This window comes from Leucoraja erinacea, chromosome 38, assembly GCF_028641065.1.
Source record: "Leucoraja erinacea ecotype New England chromosome 38, Leri_hhj_1, whole genome shotgun sequence".
In the NCBI taxonomy this organism is placed as follows: domain Eukaryota; kingdom Metazoa; phylum Chordata; class Chondrichthyes; order Rajiformes; family Rajidae; genus Leucoraja; species Leucoraja erinaceus.
Genome location: NC_073414.1, coordinates 620,959 through 641,722, shown reverse-complemented (window position 1 = coordinate 641,722; position 20,764 = coordinate 620,959). Strand labels below are relative to the sequence as shown.

The 20,764-nt window shown below is 42.8% G+C and overlaps 1 protein-coding gene across 3 annotated transcripts in view; it reads right to left on the bottom strand.

Moving 5' to 3' along the window:
• Window positions 1–20,764, bottom strand: part of LOC129714071 (protein Smaug homolog 1-like) — a 56,165-nt gene that overhangs the window by 7,253 nt on the left and 28,148 nt on the right. For 2 of the 3 annotated variants that reach the window (XM_055663531.1, XM_055663530.1), the window contains exons 4-11: window positions 17,737–18,003; window positions 10,823–10,932; window positions 9,667–9,753; window positions 7,801–8,110; window positions 6,818–6,903; window positions 5,703–5,818; window positions 2,693–2,894; window positions 1,694–1,820 (exon numbers count right to left, since the gene is read on the bottom strand). In XM_055663531.1, the coding sequence (XP_055519506.1) occupies window positions 1,694–1,820; window positions 2,693–2,894; window positions 5,703–5,818; window positions 6,818–6,903; window positions 7,801–8,110; window positions 9,667–9,753; window positions 10,823–10,932; window positions 17,737–18,003 (1,305 nt within the window). The remainder of the gene's footprint in view (window positions 1–1,693; window positions 1,821–2,692; window positions 2,895–5,702; window positions 5,819–6,817; window positions 6,904–7,800; window positions 8,111–9,666; window positions 9,754–10,822; window positions 10,933–17,736; window positions 18,004–20,764) is intronic. The other variant, XM_055663532.1, reaches the window with a different exon arrangement.

The window sequence follows — 20,764 nt, the reverse complement described above, 5'->3', positions numbered from 1 at the left end:
ACTAAATGCTCTCCAAGAGTAAGGCTCAAGATCTCTTGGGAATTAGACTAATGCAGAAGGCAGTTCATGACATGGTAATGGAAGTAGTCTACAAGATCCTTCATATCTCTCAATGCCACATCAGGACCAGATTCTCCCAGTACCCAAAGGCATCTTTCAAATATGTACTCTGCAACTGGGCATTCCCACCACTTTGGGATGTAGAGCTCCAAAGATTCACAATCCTGGAACACATTTCTTCTAATCCTCACTTTAACTTGCAAGACAACACTATTCAGTTTGGTACTTTCCAAGAAAATAGAACTTAGCATCTGTGTAGGAAGAAACTGCAGATACTGGTTTACCCTGAAGATAGACACAAAATGCTGGAGTAACCCAGCTGGACAGGCAGCATCTCTGGAGAGAAGAAAGGTACAACTTAGCATCTATCTTGTCAGCATCTCTCGGAATAAGCGAGTTCAGTATTCCGACTGTGCATGCCCAGGTCATAGGTCACTGGAGATAAACATTCTCAGTTGTTAAGCTGCTGCATGTATACAAACCTGCATTTCATCCGTACTCAGGATCAAACTCGGGTCTCCGGCGCTGCAAGCGCGGTTGAATTGCCACTGGACCGTCCCCCTCCCGAGTGTCACATCCCTGTCCGGGGGCGGCTGGAGATGTCTGGGGTGACCCTGGACTGACGGGACACTGGACCCGGCAGTGGCGACCCCCCAGGCTTACTGCCAGCGTAGAGAAGAAATGCTAACTTCAGCTCAACTCTGCTCCAACTCCCGAGGAATCGTCAGCTGTGCCTCTCGCCTTATCCAGTGGCTGTCGGTTATCCCCCTCAGTGCCGGCTAAAGCCGAGCATCAGTCATCAACGGGATACACACAAAATACTGGAGTAACTCAGCGGGTCAGGAAGCATCTTTGGAGAAAAGGGATTAGGTGACGTTTCGGGTCGAGACCCTTCTCCAGAGATGTTGCTTTTCACTATGTGGTACAGAACTGTAGGCGACTTTTTATTTGCTAAATCATTAAATCTGATGATAAAGTTGCTGGAGGTTTGCTGATAGCCAACATTGGAGGTCATTGATCAGCCTCCCTCTCCACAGATGCTGCCTTACAAGCTGAATATCTGCATTAGATAGATTCCCAGCATCTGGTCTCCTTCCCCCACCCCTCACTCTCTGCCAGGTTGCAAAATAAAAGCTTTTCTGTTTAACTTAGACTTAATGCTCAAATGATGTAGAAATATTGAATATGCTTTTATTGCTCCTAGACCAAGCATTTTAATTCCACATAAAGTGCTGTAGTAACTCAGCAGGTCAGGCAGCACCACAGTGGTGTACTGGTAGAGTTGCTGCCTCACAGCACCAGAGACCCATGTTCCATCCAGACTACTGGTTTTATCTGTGTAGTTTGTACGTTCTCCCTGTAACCTCATGGGCTTTCTCCGGGTGCTCCCGTTTCCTCTCTCATCCCAAAGTGCAGGGTTGTAGGTTAATTGGCTCTAGCAGTTTCTATTTTGTAAACCAACATCGGTAGTTCCTTGTGTTAGCATTTTAATTTGCCAGTTCCGACAAAGATCAGAGACTCGGAACATTGATAGTTTCTCCACCCGACTTGCTGATCTTTCCCAGCACATGGTTTCTGTTTCAGGAAACACTATTGCACAACGGGAGTTACGGGAAGTTGAAAGACTACATACCCGACTGCTGGAACATCAGGATGGCTTGAGGGGAGGTGTGCACAGGTAGAGAGTATGTCCGTTGTACAGAGCTGCGGCTTTGACTCGGCATGCTGTTACTGCCACCGGGGTTGGCAAACCATAAGTTCTGTGGGAATAGAGAAGGCATGTTATCGAACACACTACCCAACATCCATCTGCTTTCTCCTGTTTCAACACTCACACAGAGCAACGGTTTTAATGAAAGAGCACTTAGTTGTCACAGCTTCCACAATGCTGGAACATACAACCCGCAGACTGGGAGTCCTTGTTGTCTACGGACACATCCAGCTTTCAGACTCTTCATTCAAACTCAGTGCAATACTAAATAATGGATGCTAGTGGAAGAACCAACAGGGGAGGGACAGGTGTGTGGATCCCAAGAGATTTCAGAGATATATTGCACAGCCCCGAATGGATGAATTAGCCAAGGTCATTTATTACTTCAGTCAGACCACAATAACAGATGCTCTAGTCAGCTACAACCAAGCACTGTTTGGTACAACTTACACCGAATCATTGTCAGAGGATCCAGGTGCACATACAACACCTTTGCACTTTAGGAATTACCACTAATTTGAATGATGGGCTGAAGAAAAAAGTATACCAACACTCCATTCAGTGCAACAGAGGCAGTAAAAGAGATGGAATGACACAATGAACGGTGAGGCATGCCAAGTCTCAGACCACCCACCCACCCACATAGCAGTTCACTGCCAGTGGGCTTGGGATCATTACCACTCTGGGCCCATGATCATTAAAGCTGATCAGAAAATGCCCACATTCATTACACAGAAGATCCCAATAGCTACAACAATAACAATTATTCCACCATCAGCCCAGCCTGGATGGACATTTGGGATACAGGAGATGAGGCTGTTGAATGGTCCAACCTTCTGTCTGAGACTAACTATATCACAAAAATCAAACCTTACACACTGACTGTGTTTACACCCCACTCTCTGGGGAAGGTGTACTAACCTGCCTGCCTTGGCTTGCCAGTGGGTTAAGTGTATGGCGTGGAGAAACGCCACCCAGATTAGCAGCCGACGTGCCCATCAGACCCATGCGGGTTGCCGAGAGACCTCGGGGAGGTACCTGGAACGGCCGCTGGCCTCGTCGGCTCAGGCCACCAACCACAGAACCGGCTGTGGGAAGGGAACTGGACTGACCAAAACCCCAGCTGGAAGAAAACACAACACGTTTCTGAATACAATCTCGTGAGCTCAATGACTGACAATGCTTTATTGATTATGTAAACAAGAATGAGTGGCAGTGTCAAAGCCAAAATATATCAGGTCCATATGACTGAAAGCTGTTGACTGTTCCCCAGGCAACAGGGGCACATTTTCTGAGCTTAATAGAGATATCTTGTTTTCAAGAACAAGAGGGCAGATGTTTGTGAGGGACAAGATTAAACACAAACTGAAGTAGCAACTTTTCTTACTCATGGGTGGTGGGTATATGAAACGAGCTGCCAGAGGATGCAGTAGAGGCAGTAACTATTATAGCATTTAAAACACGATTGAACAAGTACATGGATAGGAACGGTTTAGAGGGATATGGGCCAAATGGCACGACCTTAGATTGGGCAATTTGGTCAGCATGAAAGAATTAGGCCAAAGGGTCCGTCTCTGTGCTGTATGACTCCGTGATACCATGGTAAAGACAGGTGCTATACAAATGAAAGTTTTCCTACATAATGCACTGAAAAGGCATGTTGGAACTTTGGAACAATTCAATCACTGAAATGCAACAGAAGCAAAGGAATAAAAAATACTTTTGCAGTGCTGTTTGTTTTAATAAACAAGTAAAACCTGCATTACTCAGGGTTAGAAAGACAATCGTCCATGCATTTGTACAAAGAGAAAGCTGGAGTAACTCAGGGGGTCTGGCAGCAATCATGGAGAACATGAAATTGGTGATGCTTCAGGTCAGGACCCTTCTTCAGAATGGTCCCAACCAGTAACGATACCCATCCATGTTCTCCAGGGGTGCTGCCCGACCACCTGAGTTACTCCAGCACTTTGTATTTTATGTAAACCAGCATTTGCAATTCCTTATTTCTTCCATGCAGTTGGCTCCTTTAAAAATGTAAAGCAGAGAATCCTGACCGACCGAGCTTGCCGATGCATCTCACATATCAGCCTGAAGAAGGATCGGGACCCAAAACGTCACATTCCTTCTCTCCAGAGATGCTGCCTGTCCTGCTGAGTTACTCCACCATTTTGTGTCTATCTTCGATTTAAACCAGCATCTGCAGTTCCTTCCTTACACATACTCCTGGTGGCTATCATTTAAAGCTGGTCTTGATAGCGACACACGAGGCATTCTACTTCCACACATGATTGAACCTCTGGTTCAGAAACCTTTCAGAGAAATAAAAACTACACAGACAGGTCTGGCACAATTGTGCTAGATCCTTATATTTTAATTATAATAAATTGAATGGCAGTGAGCTTAATGTAGTAATTGAAACCCACTTCTGCTCATAAAAAAATCATTTGAATGAATGCATTCTTTGTTCTCAATGCCAATCAACGATCCTATATATAGTAACAAACTGTAGTCTTCATTAAATTCAACAATCAGGTATTGCATAGTTAGGGTGTGCCTGGATTTCTTAGACAAAGCCTGACAGATGGCACAGATTCAACCTAACACTGTTCTATGATACTAATCTAGTTTGCTTCTACCATCTCTGAAATCACAAATATTATTCAAATGTAACATTGTGCCAGAACATTATATGGGCTCCAGATGAATGACTAAATTAGCTTGGGAAGGAACTACAGAAACCAAAGATAGACACAAAAAAGCTGGAGTTACTCAGTGGGACAGGCAGCATCTCTGGAGAGAAGGGATGGGTGACGTTGCGGGTCGAAACCCTTCTTCAGACCAATTGATTAGTTTAGTTTTGAGATACACCGCGGAAACAGGACCTTCAGCCCACAGAGTCGACACCAACCAGTGAACCCCGCACATTAACACCATTCTACACACTCACCAGGGACAATTTACATTCATACCAAGCTCGGAGAAAACACACGTGGCCACAGGGAGCACATACAAACTCCGTACAGACAGCACGTGTAATCGATAATACCCGGGTCTCTGGCACTGCAAGTGCTGATAGGCAGCAACTCTGTTGTGCCACCACTAACCAAGTGCGCCACCATTAACCAAGTAACTGGTTACATTAACCCTTTTCCTCACTTTTGAATGTTCAAAAACTATTATTTTCTGATTTGGCCCGACTCTCATTGCAGACACATACCAGTCTGCTGATATTTTCTAAACAAGACCTGCATTCACTTACAGATCAGGAAATGCAAGACATTTTGTTATTGAAGAACGGCCGGAGCTTCAGCTCTCACTGCACTAGCCCCTTTTGCACCAACTCCCATCCCTACATCCATCGGTCAACACTGCTTAGTTATCCAAGGTGAGCAGAGGGAGAGACAAGAGGATGCAGCACAGACGTTGAAAACCTGCCCATTGTACAGTAAACCTGCAGAAATACAGAGCAAAGGTACAAGGAGTAGAATTAGGCCATTTGATCATGGCCAATCTGTTTCCTGGCTAAAGAAATTCCCCGTCATCTCCTTCCTAAAGGTACACACTTTATTCTGAGGCTGTGCCTTCTGGTCCAAGACTCTTCCACAACTGGAAACATCCTCTCAACATCCACACTACCCAGGTCGGTCATGGAAAGTATAAAACTCCAGTGTCACACTAGCACTAGAACTAGCAGGAGGCCAGTCGGCCCATCGAGCTTGTTCCGACATTCAGCAATCTTGACCTCACTTTCCTTTCATATCCCCAAAAACACCAAGTCTTGTCGAAATCAAATGTCTGTCAATCTTCATCTTGAATATATTTGATGACTTCACCTGCAGTTTTCTGGGGCAAAAATGCCATTTTGCTATAAATTATTTGAGATTACTCTGAGTTTAGTGCCACAGATTTCATAGGTGGCATGGAATCTCACCTTCTCTGGCGAACACCTGGCATCTCCAACAAGGCTTTTCTGGGAAAGGACCTGAGCAGCTTAAACACCTGCTGCTTCCATGAGAAGAGTCTTTTCTTCTGTGTTTCAGTAAATGCCTGAAGAAACCAAAGAGGAAACACTGTGAGCCCCGGCAATGCATAGTCTGTGCAAGAACCAAACTACCATGTAGGACAGATCAATACATGTAGGACAATTTCATACAATAATGGTGTTTAACAGGGTTTTAGATGGCTTTAAGAAGCACAATGATGTGGAGAGAATAGAGGGATGTGGATTACGTGTAGGCAGAGATTCATTTATCTCGGTATCATGTTTGGCACAGATATGGTGGACCAGGGGACCTGTTCCTATGCTGTTCTATGTTTCAATTCAATTTATCTCAAATGTATATAAAATCTATCACCTGTTGTTGAACATAGTGAAGTTTTGAGTAGGGGAGCATTATAACTACAGGTACACTTCAGAAACCCAGAAAGGTAATTGAGAGACTCTGCGATGATGCATTCATCCATATCTGCTCTCCAAAGCGGAGATTGGTGCAAACTTGAGCACCAGTGATTCGCATTACTGTAAAACAACTGGACAGTAGTTTACAGTAGTCTTGAACATTCATCACCCTCCTCTCAAGGCTGCAAGACAAAAATATGTGAGGAACTGCCACGGTACATCTTGCCCAGAAAGCATTTCCCAGAGCAACTGTGGGCAGCTTTAAACATTGTTAACCAGATCATTATCCAATGCTGCATCCACTGGTGCAATGAAAGATGATGTTGGCCTAAGTCCTTGGACAACATTCCTCTGTCAATTACATCAGCCACAGATTACATGGCAATTTTAATGCTGTGCACTAATAGGCAACAAAGAAGCCTGACTATAAAAGGTGGTTCCTTAGCTGCAATCTATTTTGGAAGCACTGGAAGAATCTGCAAACCTGGTGTATCTTTCTCCCTCTTCACACCCCAATTATGGGGAAAAAGGTAATAGAAATAGGATCAATGCTGTTTTCACCCTGGTTTCAGAAGAATCATTTGTGCTGGTGTAATAGAATAAAGGAATGTACACCATTGCCACAGCGCAGCGATCTCCACACTCACCTCGTGTGCCAGGCACTTCTCAAGGAGCTGCAAGTAAGAGCTTATATTTTCTTCATCGGGTCTGGACACTAGCAGCTGAGTACAAACTGGAGGAAAACAAGATTGAAACATTAGAATCTCTGCTCCACCAAACCAAATCTGATCAGTGTAGAAAATGTCCACTTCTTTAAGCACAGAGTACATTCTTATTTCCCCACTGTACTCAACTATGCTTCCAGCACGAGCTGTTTCAAAGCAGCTCAACACAAGCTCAGGGAACAGCATCTCCTCTTCTGACAATTCCCTCTTCTGGCCTCAGTGCTGCATTCGGCTATTTTAGATAATCGGTTATTTCAGTTTTCGATCACACATACCCATCATTATTTTGTGTCCTCTCCAAGGGCAATTTCAGATTACATCTATTTATTTACACTGCAAAATCCAGCCTTTTTCCCCCCCCCCCCCCCCCCCCCCCCCCCCCCCCCCACCAATTGGCTTCATATTGCGTTGGGAAAACAACCAACATAATCAAGGACCACCTTCACCCGTTACTCCCTCTTCTCTCCACCCATCGGCAGAAGAAACAAAACATTGAGAGCTCGTACCACCAGATTCAGGAACAGCTTTGTGCCCTGCTGTTATCAGACTACAGAGCGGCCCTCTCATAAACTAAGGGTGTAATCATGATCTCCCAATCTGCCTCATTGTGGTCATGCACTTCTTACTAATCTGCACTTTCTCTGTGACTGAGGCAATAAATGTTCTATCCTATACTCTGCACTGATACATTTCCCTTTGTACTTGTGCAGGGCCTGATTGTACGTGTAATACACAGAGCTTTGCCATCTCTCAATACATGACAATAATAAATTAATACCACTAGCAATTTGAGAAATACCACGTGACATTTGATCGGTGCTTGTGTTTCCCCGATGCATGTGGAAATGCAGGCGTAACTTTAACCATATTCAACCTTCCTGCTGCTGAGAAAGTTTGGAACTAACCTTTCCCCATGACCCTGGTGAACTGCCCAGGGATATCGCCTTCAGACACAGGGGCTGCTGTGGATTCTCCATCACACGTTGACACAATCTGAGACTGAAAACCATCAGGTGTCGTTTCCTTCCCAGCAGCTGCTTTGGTTGTTCGGCTGTCTGTTCCCAGCCCAGTTGCACTGCTGGAGGAGTTGCTGGAATCTGTGTCGTGCCCTTCTTTAAGTGTTAGTTGAGGTGGGGTGTAGGCTTTGATAGGAGTTATAATTATTTGTTGCAGCTCCTGAAGGGCATTTCGCAGGTTTCCTCCTTCAAGAATATCCTGTTAAGAGTTAACAAAATAACCAAGTGCCCACTAGACTCTTTGCACGGTGCGGTTCGTCAGCATCTTGCATTTGTATTCAAAATGGTAGTGAGGGTGGGAGCATTGTGAATCGATTAAGGAGTCTATTAAAGCAACAACGAGGAAGAATATTCTGTACAGCTCTGCAATGAGGCCACAAGGGTAGAGCTAAGGAACAAAAAGCAGGTGATCACTTTATGGGAGTATGTTACAGGTCTCCCAACAGTTAACAGGAGAAAGCAGAAGACATGTAGAGCATAAGCAAACAGGTTACAGTATAGTAGTATAGTAGGGGCAGCACGGTGGCGCAACAGTAGAGTTGCTGCCTTGCAGCACCAGACACCCGGGTTCGATCCTGACTACGGGTTCTGTCTGCACGGAGTTTGTACCTTCTCCCTGTGCGTTTTTTCCGGGTGCTCAGATTTCCATCCACACTCCAAAGACGTGCAGGTTTGTAGGTTAATTGGCTTAGGTCCCTACTGTGTAGGATAGTTTTAACGTACGAGGTGATCAAGGTTGACGTGGACTCTGTGGGCCGAAGGGCCCGTTTCTTCGCTATATCTCTAAAGTCTAGAGGATTTTAACTTTCCCCAACATTGACCGGGATAAAAGGGACACAGACTGCTGGAGTAACGTAGCAGTTCAGGCTGCATCTCTGGTGAATATGGACGACCCTTTCATGACCCTTCTTCAGTCTGAAGCCCAAAATGTCACCTATCCATGTTCTACAGAGATGCTGCCTTAGTTACTCCTGCACTTTGTGTCCTTTTGTGTAAACCAGCATCTGCATTTCATTGTTTCTACATTTTTACTGGGATAACCTCAAGTGTTAAAGACTTCAAGGGGTTGAAACTGTTATTGTGCTCAGGAGAGTTTGAGCCAGAATGCTGATGGTCCCACTAGAGAAAGAGCAGCCACTCAACTGGATTAAGGGATGTAGCAAGTGGCTGAAGTGTCAGTGGGGTGACATTTGGAGATAGAGCTCACAGTCTAGGTTTGCAAGGTAGTTAGGGAGTTTAAGGTCCCGAATTAAGTGTAATGCTGATTTCAATATTGTAAGACTGGAGCTGACAAAAGTCGATTGGGATCAGCAATTGGCAGGCAAGTATGTCTAATAAGCACGAGTAATTTAAAAGTGAAATAGCGAGAATTCGGGGCCAATGTGTTTTTGCAAGGGGGAAAGAAAAGGTCAATATTTCAGGGAACCCGGAATATAAAGGGATAGAGGGCTGGTTAAAAGCAAAGCATGAAGCAAGCATTGAGAACTCAGGCAGGGGAGGACTTTCAGGAGAATAGAACTAATTGAGGGAGGGAAACTACACTTAAATGACTGGAGGGTGAAGAGAGGGCAATAAATATAATTGGCAGACAAGGTGGGGTCAAATCACCAAAGGTGGGCCCATTAGGGACCCCAAGTAGCAATCTGTAAGTGGAATCTGAGGGTGTAAGCAGTGTCTGACATAGATACTTCTCATGTGTATTCACTAAGGGGAAAATACATTGTATGTAGAGGATGGTGAAATAAATCAGCTCACCTTTTCTAATGACTTCAGCACACCTTGCCGCTCACGTAGCTTCTGAATGCTCAGAGCTATTTTATGTCGCGCTCCCTTTGTGACATTCTGCAGAAGAACACATTTAGTGAGATGTTGCAGTAAAGAGGGATTAAAGACAGGACCAGGATGAAAACAAGAAGAGAATGTAGATTTCCTGCTACCCATCCCATGCTTAGCCCACTGGGAGACACCATGGGTCAATCCTGACCGCCAGTGTTGTCTGTGTGGCCCATCTTACCCACACCGGCCAACATGTCCCAGCTACAATGGTCCCACCTGCCTGCGCTTGGTCCATATCCATCCAAACCTGTCCTATCCATGTACCTGTCTAACTGGTTCTTAAACATTGTGATAGTCCCAGCCTCAACTACCTCCTCTGGCAGCTTGTTCCATACACCCACCACCCTCTGTGTGAAAAAGTGTGGAAAGAATGTGGAGACAACTGGTAACAAGGAAAATGAGTGGAACTGGAATTGTCCTGCGAGTTAGCATTGACTCCAGAGGCTGAGAAAAGTAAACTAGAGGCAAGCCTGGATAAAAGCCAGCCATGAGCTCATTCTGGCACCCCTCCCCATCAATCTCAGAATACCTAGGACTGACAGAAGAAGGGGCACTGATGTACGGAGAGCTGTAGAACTACGCCCACAATGATACCTTTGGTGAGAAAGGGGGGAAATAAAGCAGCATGAAACATTACTGAAACACAAGAGATTTTTCCACGTTAAAAACAGAGCAACATATAACCTAAAAAAAACCCCAAACTTCTGGAATGTATCATATCATATATGTACCCCAGGTTCATATCTGGAATTCAATTATTATTCCCCTTTGGCCTGACCTTTATGGCAGACAAAATATGCTGGTATGTACAATTAATGCATTGCTGGAAACAAAATATGTATATTTTTTATAAAGAGGTGTCGATGCACCGTACTGGCACATACTATTACATAAAGAGCAATGCTCCCGACTCGTATGATCGAAACGTTAGCAATATGACATATACACAAAAAACATGTATTGACCACAAGGTGTACACTGCAGTCCATTAAACTTAACATGGACAGTCAACAGGCAAATGGTTTTGATAGCCTATTGAAAGGGAGAGCATGAATTTCCACATTCACCAACAAACCTGAGACTCCAGCTGATGTTCGGTCAGGGTCATCATCTCTTCATATGTTAGCTGCGAGAAGAGCGATGCATATTTGTGTAGCCGAAGGCTTTTTAACCAAGTGGGCACATCTATGATAAAAATGAGAAACCAAGAGTCAAGAGAAAGTGGGGAAAACAAATGAAGGCATTTTCCACAGACCTGATACAATTTGATCTACAGATTCAAAAACAAGTGACAATATTGCCAAAGCCAGAGAATTTTAACTATGAGGAATGGCTGGATAGGTTGGACGTTACTTTGAAACAACAAATAGCAATTTTCAAACAAAAAAGGACATATGAATAGATATAGACAATAACTATTTTGATCAATGATCCAGTGGGACTGGATTTGATAATTTGAGGGTGGCAGAAGGTTGCAAAACCCACCCTACTTAAAATGGTTTGGACATGTCACTGATGTGGTGCAGCCTGCAAGCTACAGCCTAAGAGGCAAGCTGTTGGGGTCAGACTGGATGGTTCTTTCAGTTCAGCAAGGACATGGTCTGAATGACTACCTTTCCTGGTTTGAGAAACACAGTATAGCATATAGTACTTAGGTAAACAAGGAAATGTCAACATAAGTAATGTGGATTTAAAGCAAGTCGGCAATAACTTCTGCTTCATCAACGATCCAGGGTTTCCAACAAAATCAAAGCAGTTACAAAAGCACAAATAAAGACAGGACAGATGATGGAAGTAACGATCAAACTAATTTACACAAACCAACAGTCCCCATCATACTATTTGACTAACTCGTGATCAACACCAGAACTTTAGCAACCAGCATCACATTTTAAGGACAGTTCAAGGCACTAATCATTTGCCTCTCTGCACTGATCCTGATTATTCAGTGCGAGATGTCAAGTTAATGCAGGAAGATTTATTCCCAAAGCTGCACACTTCAAGTGGGGAGCACATCCACCCATGATCAGTATCCCCGCACACAACCAACGACACCCCAGCACAATGCTGTTGGTACCTAATACCTCCAGCCACTCAATACCATACTGCATGGTCTCAGTGACATACCCCCAGAACCCAAAAAACCACAACCAACAAGACAAAGAGTCTTGTCCACGCTCACTCCATAGCATCCACACACTCAAAGTCAAGCAGGAGCTTCCAACATCAACATCTGGGATCACCCAGGAGGCACAGAACGGTGATTGAGCAGCTGGGCAGCAAGGTGATTGAGCAGCCTGCGTAATAGGGGCAGAGGAGGAAAAAGCTACCTAGAAATACAGACCCACGTTAGCAGGTAAAAGGGCAGTGTGCTTTCACTTTGCCACGTTAGGAGACACTTTGCAACAACAGAAAGATCCACTCATTGTTCAAGGATAGCGGTTGGGTGATGTACAATCTCAGATCAGGGTCAACTTCCTGTTTCAGAGAAATGCTGCCTGAAGTTAACTTTGTCTCCTTTATACATCTTAATGTTTTATTATGCCCTTAGTCCATAATCATGTTTTTTTCCCGGGGAGTGACCCCGGGAGCCGCACGGGCCCGATCCACCCACCAAACAACCGTGCCACCGCCAAATAGGACAACGATGGAAGACCGGAATGCACCCCCGGTCGACCCGACTCGCCCCACAGGCCTCCCTGTGGACCGACCGCAGTGAAGCTGGGCGGTGAGGCCTCACAGACAATGAGCGCGGGGGGGGGGGGGGGGGGGGGGGGGAACCGCCGAAGAACAATGGGGACCCGGCGTGGGGGAGGGCACTCTAGTTTTAGAATCCTTTGCGCAGGGGATAAGCCTGTGTTTGTTTGTTTGTTCGTTCCGGTGAAGGCATTGTGCACACGGCAGCCAGCCAACAGACGCTTGTCTTTTTCTTTTTACTTTCAAGTTAGTGTACCTTGGGTGTTGTGACAATCGGCAGACCAATTTCCCTCCGGGAATGAATAAAGTTTTATCGTATCGTATCGTTTTAATAAACAGCACGGAAATATTTGAAGACAAGAAACCATTTTCCAATTTACCAAAAACATAATGGCTGCAATACATTGATATTTAATGTGAATTATGTTAACATGATGTCTGCTACAAGCATCAAATTGAGAGGCTGACCATCAGTCTTGCACCAGAGAATGATAACCGAATGATTGAGCCCAATCACTGTCCAGTTTCAACTTCACTGCATCCCCACACACAGGAGAAACCAGACAGTAACCGCACAGACGACTCAGACACCAGCTACCACAGGCCTGCCAGACAGAAGCAACAACACAATCCTGTCAGAGTTCCAATACCAGCCTGGAGAGCAAATGGAAACTAAAACAGAGTAAATCAGTATTAAAACTGATTAAATGTTTTCTTTGTGCTAAGTATACTCCTTGTACTAAAGTAAGCAAAATTATCACTGAACTTTCAAAAACATCTATCTTTGTGTCATTTTGAGTTCGCTGGTGGGGGACAGACTAAAAGCAAAATAGTACATTCATAATACGTGTCCTTGGGTTGTGTTTAAAGAGTATTTATGCCTTAATACCATGGGAGTATGGGGGAACTGGGTCATGCAGTGGGATGGATTCGATTTCTGTTGGCGCATCTTTGTTTAGAGTCAATCAATTCAGCACTTTGCTTAAGGAGCGTTACAACTAAATCCTGACACTTTCATTGAATTAGTTAGAGAAATGTCAATGCTCAGTTTAACTGTTGATTTGCAAAACAACAGGTCCATGACCTTAAATACAGTGCCTTTCATAATGTTTGGGACAAAGACCCATCGTTTATTTATTTGCCTCTGTACTCTACAATTTGAGATTTGTAATAGAAAAAAAATCACATGTGGTTAAAGTGCACATTGTCAGATTTTATTAAAGGGTGTTTTTATACATTTTAGTTTCACCACGTAGAAATTACAGCAGTGTTTATACATAGTCCCCCCCATTTCAGGGCACCATAATGTTTGGGACACATGGCTTCACAGGTATTTGTAATTGCTCAGGTGTGTTTAAATGCCTCTTTAAATCAGGTATCTGAGAGATCTCAGCACCTAGTCTTTCCTCTGGTCTTTCCATCATATTTGGAAACTTTTATTGCTGTTTATCAACATGAGGACCAAAGTTGTGCCAATGAAAGTCAAAGAAGCCATTATGAGGCTGAGAAACAAGAATAAAACTGTTAGAGACATCAGCCAAACCTTATGCTTACCAAACAAAATCAAATGTTTGGAACATCATTAAGAAGAAAGAGAGCACTGGTGAGCTTACTAATCGTAAAGGGACTGGCAGGCCAAGGAAGACCTCCACAGCAAATGACAGAATAATTTTTTCTATAGTAAGGAAAAATCCCCAAACACCTGTCCAACAGATCAGAAACACTCTTCAGGAATCAGGTGTGGATTTGTCAATGACCACTGTCCACAGAAGACTTCATGAACAGAAATACAGAGGCTACACTGCAAGATGCAAACCACTGGTTAGCTCCAAAAATAGGATGACCAGGTTACCAAGAAGAATAGGATGGCCAGTTTGCCAAGAAGTACTTAAAAGAACAACCACAGTTCTGGAAAAAGGTCTTGTGGACAGATGAGACTAAGATTAACAATATTAGAGTGATGACAAGAACAAAGTATGGTGGCGAGAAGGAACTGCCCAAGATCCAAAGCATACCACCTCATCTGTGAAACATTGTGGTGGGGGTGTTATGGCCTGGGCATGTATGGCTGCCGAAGGTACTGCCTCACATCTTCATTTATGATACAATTGCTGATGGTAGTAGCATAATGAATTGTGAAGTGTATTGATACATCCTATCTGCTCAAGTTCAAACAAATGCCTCAACTAATTGGCCGGCAGTTCATTCTACATCAAGACAATGATCCCAAACATACTGCTATAGCAACAAAGAAGTTTTTCAAAGCTAAAAAATTGTCAATTCTTGAGTGGCCAAGTCACCTGACCTGAACCCAACTGAGCATGCATTTTATATTCTGAAGAGAAAACTGAAGGGGACTAGTCCCCAAAACAAGCATTAACTAAAGATGGCTGCAATATAAGCCTGGCAGAGCATCACCAGAGAAGACACCCAGCAACTGGTGATGTCCATGAATCGCAGACTTCAAGCAGTCATTGCATGCAAAGGTTATGCAACAAAATACTGAACATAGCAATGTCATGTAAATGAAAGTAGTTGTCTCCCAAACAGTATGGTGCCCTGAAATGGGGGGGGGGTCTATGTATGAACACTGCTGTAATTTCTACATTGTGAAACCAAAATGTATAAATATACCCTTTATTAAAATCTGACAATGTGCACTTTAACGACATGTGATTTTTTTCTATTACAAATTTCAAATTATGGAGTACAGAGGCAAATAAATAAATGATGGGTCTTTGTCCTAAACATTATGGAGGGCACTGTAGCATCAGTGGTTATATCGAGTTGTATGGGCCTGACACTGTACAGTGCCCATGCATTAAAGAAATCACAGGATGTTGGCAAGTGTGATCACCAAATCGTGATCATGTTACAGGGAAACGTCAAAACAGGGAGTTTTAAGTTACGTCACATGCATGCAGAGTGCAGACAATTTATGAATGAAATTTTAACACGCGTCTTGGTTACTACTTTGCAACATGCCTCTAATAATTCACCCATACACAATACTACACAAATGAAACAATGAGGAAGAAATCTGGATAGAGAAAAACAGAACTGTATATGTAAAACTCAACCTAAACAGTCCTCCATTATCAGAAAATATTACAAATATTAGGGAGAACTTAATCTTTAAACATTGTCTTTGCATCATAGCCAATAGTTGAGTGTATGCATAAATAAATATATATAAACTACTCCCCCAGCCCTCACACAGAATTCATGATCAACTGATGTTACAGCATTAGATTTCAAAGCAAAACCAGCAAGAACAGTCAAATGGGAAAGGTTAAAAATAGGTTAAGAGCATGGACGGATAAAAAGACTTGCAATTTTCCTAAGTATCGAGTGCTAACTAGAGAGGGTAATCACGTGAACACCACCTAGTATTCAATAACCACAGGTAATAAAATTAATGTCAAGAATCTGGCCATGCAGGCAGGGATATCCCTTTGAATGGTACCATCCGTGCCCGAGTTATTGTGTACATGTCTAGATCATTAACAAAGGGGCAATCTTCAGACTGAACAATAGACCAATTATGTGCAAGAAGGAACTGCAGATGTGGGTTTAAACCTAAGATAGACATAAAAGCTGGAGTAACTCAATGGGACAGGCAGCATCTCTGAAGAGAAGGAATAGAACCAATTATGCCAATTCCAGGAGAGTATTGGAGGAAAAGGTTTTTTAGCAATTTTCTTCCAAGCCACTAGCTCCCAAGATAGACTATTGCACTCAGTCCAGTTGTAAACTGCAGGGTATTGTTGTGCATGTTACCAACCATGTTTATTCACAGAACAGAAGTGTATTTCTAAACAATTTATTGTAAAACGCAAAAGGTAAATGTTATAGAAAGAGGTAAAAAGTAACTGAAGACCTCACAAGGAAGACGAACTGGAAAAACAAAGAATTCTCAGAATGTGTAAGCAATGGCTACAAACATTCAGGGGTGAGGTGCGTTATCACTTTGAGAAAAAAACGTTTAAAAAGTTCCTGCTATCAAATAAAACTGAAAATACGAAGTCTACAATTAAATATTTTTAAAATCACAAGTTTATTCCATGATATTTTACATAGTTGTCGATCCTACAATTGTCTGCTAGTGGCTTTTCTGCACGCTAAAATAAAAGGGAAAGACACAACCCAGGAGGTGAAACACTCTTTATGCAGGGAATTTGTAATCTTTGTAATCGGCGTATGCTCAGTCACTGAATATATTTGAGCCAGAGACCACTAGATTTTTGGCCACCAAGGGCTGAATAAGATATGGGATTCAGGCAGCCAAGTGACCTGGGGGCACAGGATCATTAAAATCATCTTTGATGAAACAATGTACTTGAAGACCTCATCCTAATGTTAATGTTATTTTCTTAGTGAAAGACTGCTCACGGGATGCACTTAACAATATGCAGAATTTGCAGTCAGTGTGGGGCTTTCTTGATCTTGTGAAAATAAAAAGCTCTTCACAAAGATCTAGTCATCTCCAGAGAGCCTCTGGATCAGCTGTTGCACATTAGTTCCACAGAATTCCAGGCATCCAGCAGCTGTGATATCAGCAAGCTGACTGAATAACCAATCATACTAAACATCGTATTTAAAAGCCACAGTTTAAATCCTTTGTATTTTGACATATACATTGAAGATATTTACTGTGATTCTGTAAAGAGCCAAATAGATTTGTGATCAGCTATTATGGCTTAGAACACCATTAGAATTCAAACCTCAAAGCTTTATTCAGATAATATTTTAGCAAGCTCTAGATTATGCAATTTCCCTCAACTGGTTGAGAAACAGGCAACAGTTCAGCATTTGAATCACAGATACCAACTCAAACGTCCACATTAAACCGGACATGCAAGAAGTCCAAGTTATAGTCCAGAGAGTATTAATAGAAACCGAGGGCAATTTCATCATCGATATAACAAATTCAGTGTCAATGTGTACCTTCTCAGTACAAATTAAACCTACACCGTGAAGCTGTGGCTACATCCTTCACAGTTCAAGCTTAAATAGTTAATCTGATTATAGCTGTCATGATATGGCCGTTAATAGCTTTCACTGGCTCCCAACAATGCAACACAACAATCCTGATGCAAAGACTAACCACCAGATTTTACACTCATGTTAACTCTGGGTCAACAACTTCCCCAGGATGGGGAACAACTAGCCTGGATGAAAAAGGTCACCTACCTCGCCTACCACCAACTTTCTAATCTGAACGCAGTCTTTATTCTGAAGTCTATGTGGTTTTAAGACATTTGAGCCAATAGCCTGATCATTGTGTCTTACCTTTCATTCCACTCCCCTCCTCCTGAAAAGTGTTGCGACTTGACCCCTGTTCTTCTGTCTGCTCACTGCCCCCACTTCCAGAGGAGGCTATGCTGCTTTGAGGGGAGAGCGGTGCATGGTCTGATGGGGCATAGACTGCTCGGCTGCGCAGGTCATCTGGAGACATCCACTCGCTGACCACAGACTGGTTTGTCATATTGATCGGTGGAGTGAGGGAAACCGAGCGCTTCAGAGGACTGTGGTTGGTTTGAGTTTGGCCTTGGAGAACTGAAAATTAAAAATGGTTCATTAATTTGTCTGAAAACCATAAAAGAAACAACCCATCCCCTCTTGCAGCAAATGCGGGCAAAAAAGAGGCAGCAAAGTCGGTTTGGATATTCAATGCTGTTATAGTACCTGCCTCAACCACCTCCTCTGGCAGCTTGTTCCATATTTCCACAACTCAGAAAATGTTGCATTCATCTCCCTGTGCATCTCCCTTTTTTCTTAAAATGATACACACTGAAAAAATTGAAGGGCCTCAAGGATGTAAATGAGCAAAGAATGCTCTGCAGTTGGGGAATGAACAGTACAAGGTTCTCCTGTGTTGCCTCCGCTCCTTCCAAATAAATGGAATCTCATGTCAAACCTGAAATCAAATCTACTTCCTTCAAAAACTGAGGCGAGTTGGTTTGTCAATGAACACTCTGTGGAATCTCTACAGGTGTACAGTAGAGAGCACACTGACTAGTTGCATCACAGCCTGGGACTGCCACCTCAAATGCCCAGGACAGGGGATTACAGAAAGTGGTAAAACACTGCTCAGTCCATCACAGGCACTGACCTTCCCCATCACCGAAGGGATCTACAGGAGGCACCAATGCAAAAACCGACACCACTCTGGCTGCTCCCTCATCTCACTTCCACCATCGGGATGAAAGTACAGGAGCCTCAAAATCATAATCTCCAAGTTCAAAAACGGCTAAAAAACCATCAGACTCTTGACCACCACACACTAATCTCAGCGCCAATTAACTGTCTTTGGTTGCACAAAGGACGTTGGTTTTTTTTGTTGCACCAGTATTACTATTATTAATCTATTTAATTATCTGTATTTAGTGTATTTACAGGCCTGTTAAGCTGTTGCAAGTAAGAATTTCCATTGTTGCAAGTAAGTGTTCCATTGTTGGTACATGACCATTAAACACTTTAGACTGTTGACTGAAATAGCAAGCTCCAGTCAGCATACAGGTTAGTGAAATGGATAATATATTCCAATTTGACAATCACCTGCCCCAATGTTCTTCTCCAACCAATCTCAATTTGTGCAGTGCAAATTAAAACAGGAGCTGCTAATAATCCTATAATTAACTGAGATATGAAAGAGACACCAATACAATAAAAACATTTTGATTTTACAATTTAAATCATGTAGAATTATGAATTTTCAACTGCAAAGCTTCCAGAGGAGATAAATTAGTAGAAGATTGACACAAAATGCTAAACTCAGCGAGACAGGCAGTATCTCTGGGGAGAAGGAATGTGACATTTCGGGTCAATACCTTTCTTCAGGGTAAATTAGTATGCAATTTCTCAATTTACTTTGTGCAAGCTTTCAAACAACAACCATTGTATCTGCACAAAACTCACTTCCATCTTTCCTCTAACTCTTCCAGCAGGACATTCCAATGGATATTGCAAATCCTGTGCTGTATCTCAAACGGGCATTATTTTTTTTTGTGCAGGGAAGAGTTAGAAAATTCTTCAGAGAACAAATATATAAATGTACACATATTAATCCCAACTAAGTAAGAACAATACCCATGGTAAAATTGCCCAGCACCCAATCAAATTAAAGAACAACCGATGTTCCCAAGATTGAACCAGGTCAACATCATACCACAACAATGTACAAAGTGCTAGAGGAACTCAGCAGGTCAAGCAGCATCAATGCAGGGATTGGATGTTACTTTTCATCATTTGTCCATTCCATCTACAGATGCTGCTTGACCTGCTGGGTTTCTCCAGCACTGTGTTTTGTTCAAGATTCCAATATCTGCAGTTCCTTACATCTCCATCATTCCATCCAGAAAATGGCCAATTGTAATGCGGGTTTTTGGGCAAAGTCATTTGCAGAGTTTTAGTTTAGAGAGTCATTATTCTGATGCTTCTTCCCATTACTTTTGGGCTCCACCATTGCCATGGCTCAGGTCACCCAAGTCTTATATGGGCACTGAGTCAATAATGGTCTGATTCATCGCTGATTGTGTTTCATTCTTCAAGGAACTCTGATTTCTTAAGTGCTTGATGGATAACATATGTACAGACAAGGAGACAAAATAACTTGGGTGCAAGATGCTCTACAACCTACACCAACAGCATGTGGCCCAAAGTTCTTTACTTAATTAATACTGGCAGCAAGACCAGGAGCATTAATCCTTACTGATATATTATTCCCTCTAGCCATGAGCTGAGGACAATTGTAATTCCCATAGCAGGGCTGATAACTCAATACAGATGACCTTTGTCCACATTATGTAGTTTATATTGAACAGTAACCTTTAACCAAGATACTGGGAGGCTCAAATCACATGGAGCTCCAGAGGCTGTGGGTATTATGTCAGAGCTATTCTTGCTCTATGCAGCCTACAACAAATCAAGACATTTCCTGGCTTTCGCTTTAAATAATATTTAATTAGTTGAAGCTGTAATCACAGTAAATACTTTTGAGATAATCTGCACGTGGTACCTTGGTTTTGCCATCAAATGCTATTTCATGGAACAGTGACAGTGAGGCAGATGGTGATCAAGATTCACTATGCAAGTCTAAAAAACTGCAACTTGAAATGTTAAGTGTTTTGCCTTCTACAGCTGCCACATAACCAGAACATTTTCAGCATTTTGTTTTTATTTCAGAATTCCAGCATGCACGGTATGTTGCTTTTGGAGGTTTCATAGTCAAGTGGAGAAATTTAGCAGACTATCCTGTGCCATCGTGTTTTTAATGGCAGAAAATCAAATGTTTTCCAGCATAGGTTCTTGGCTATGC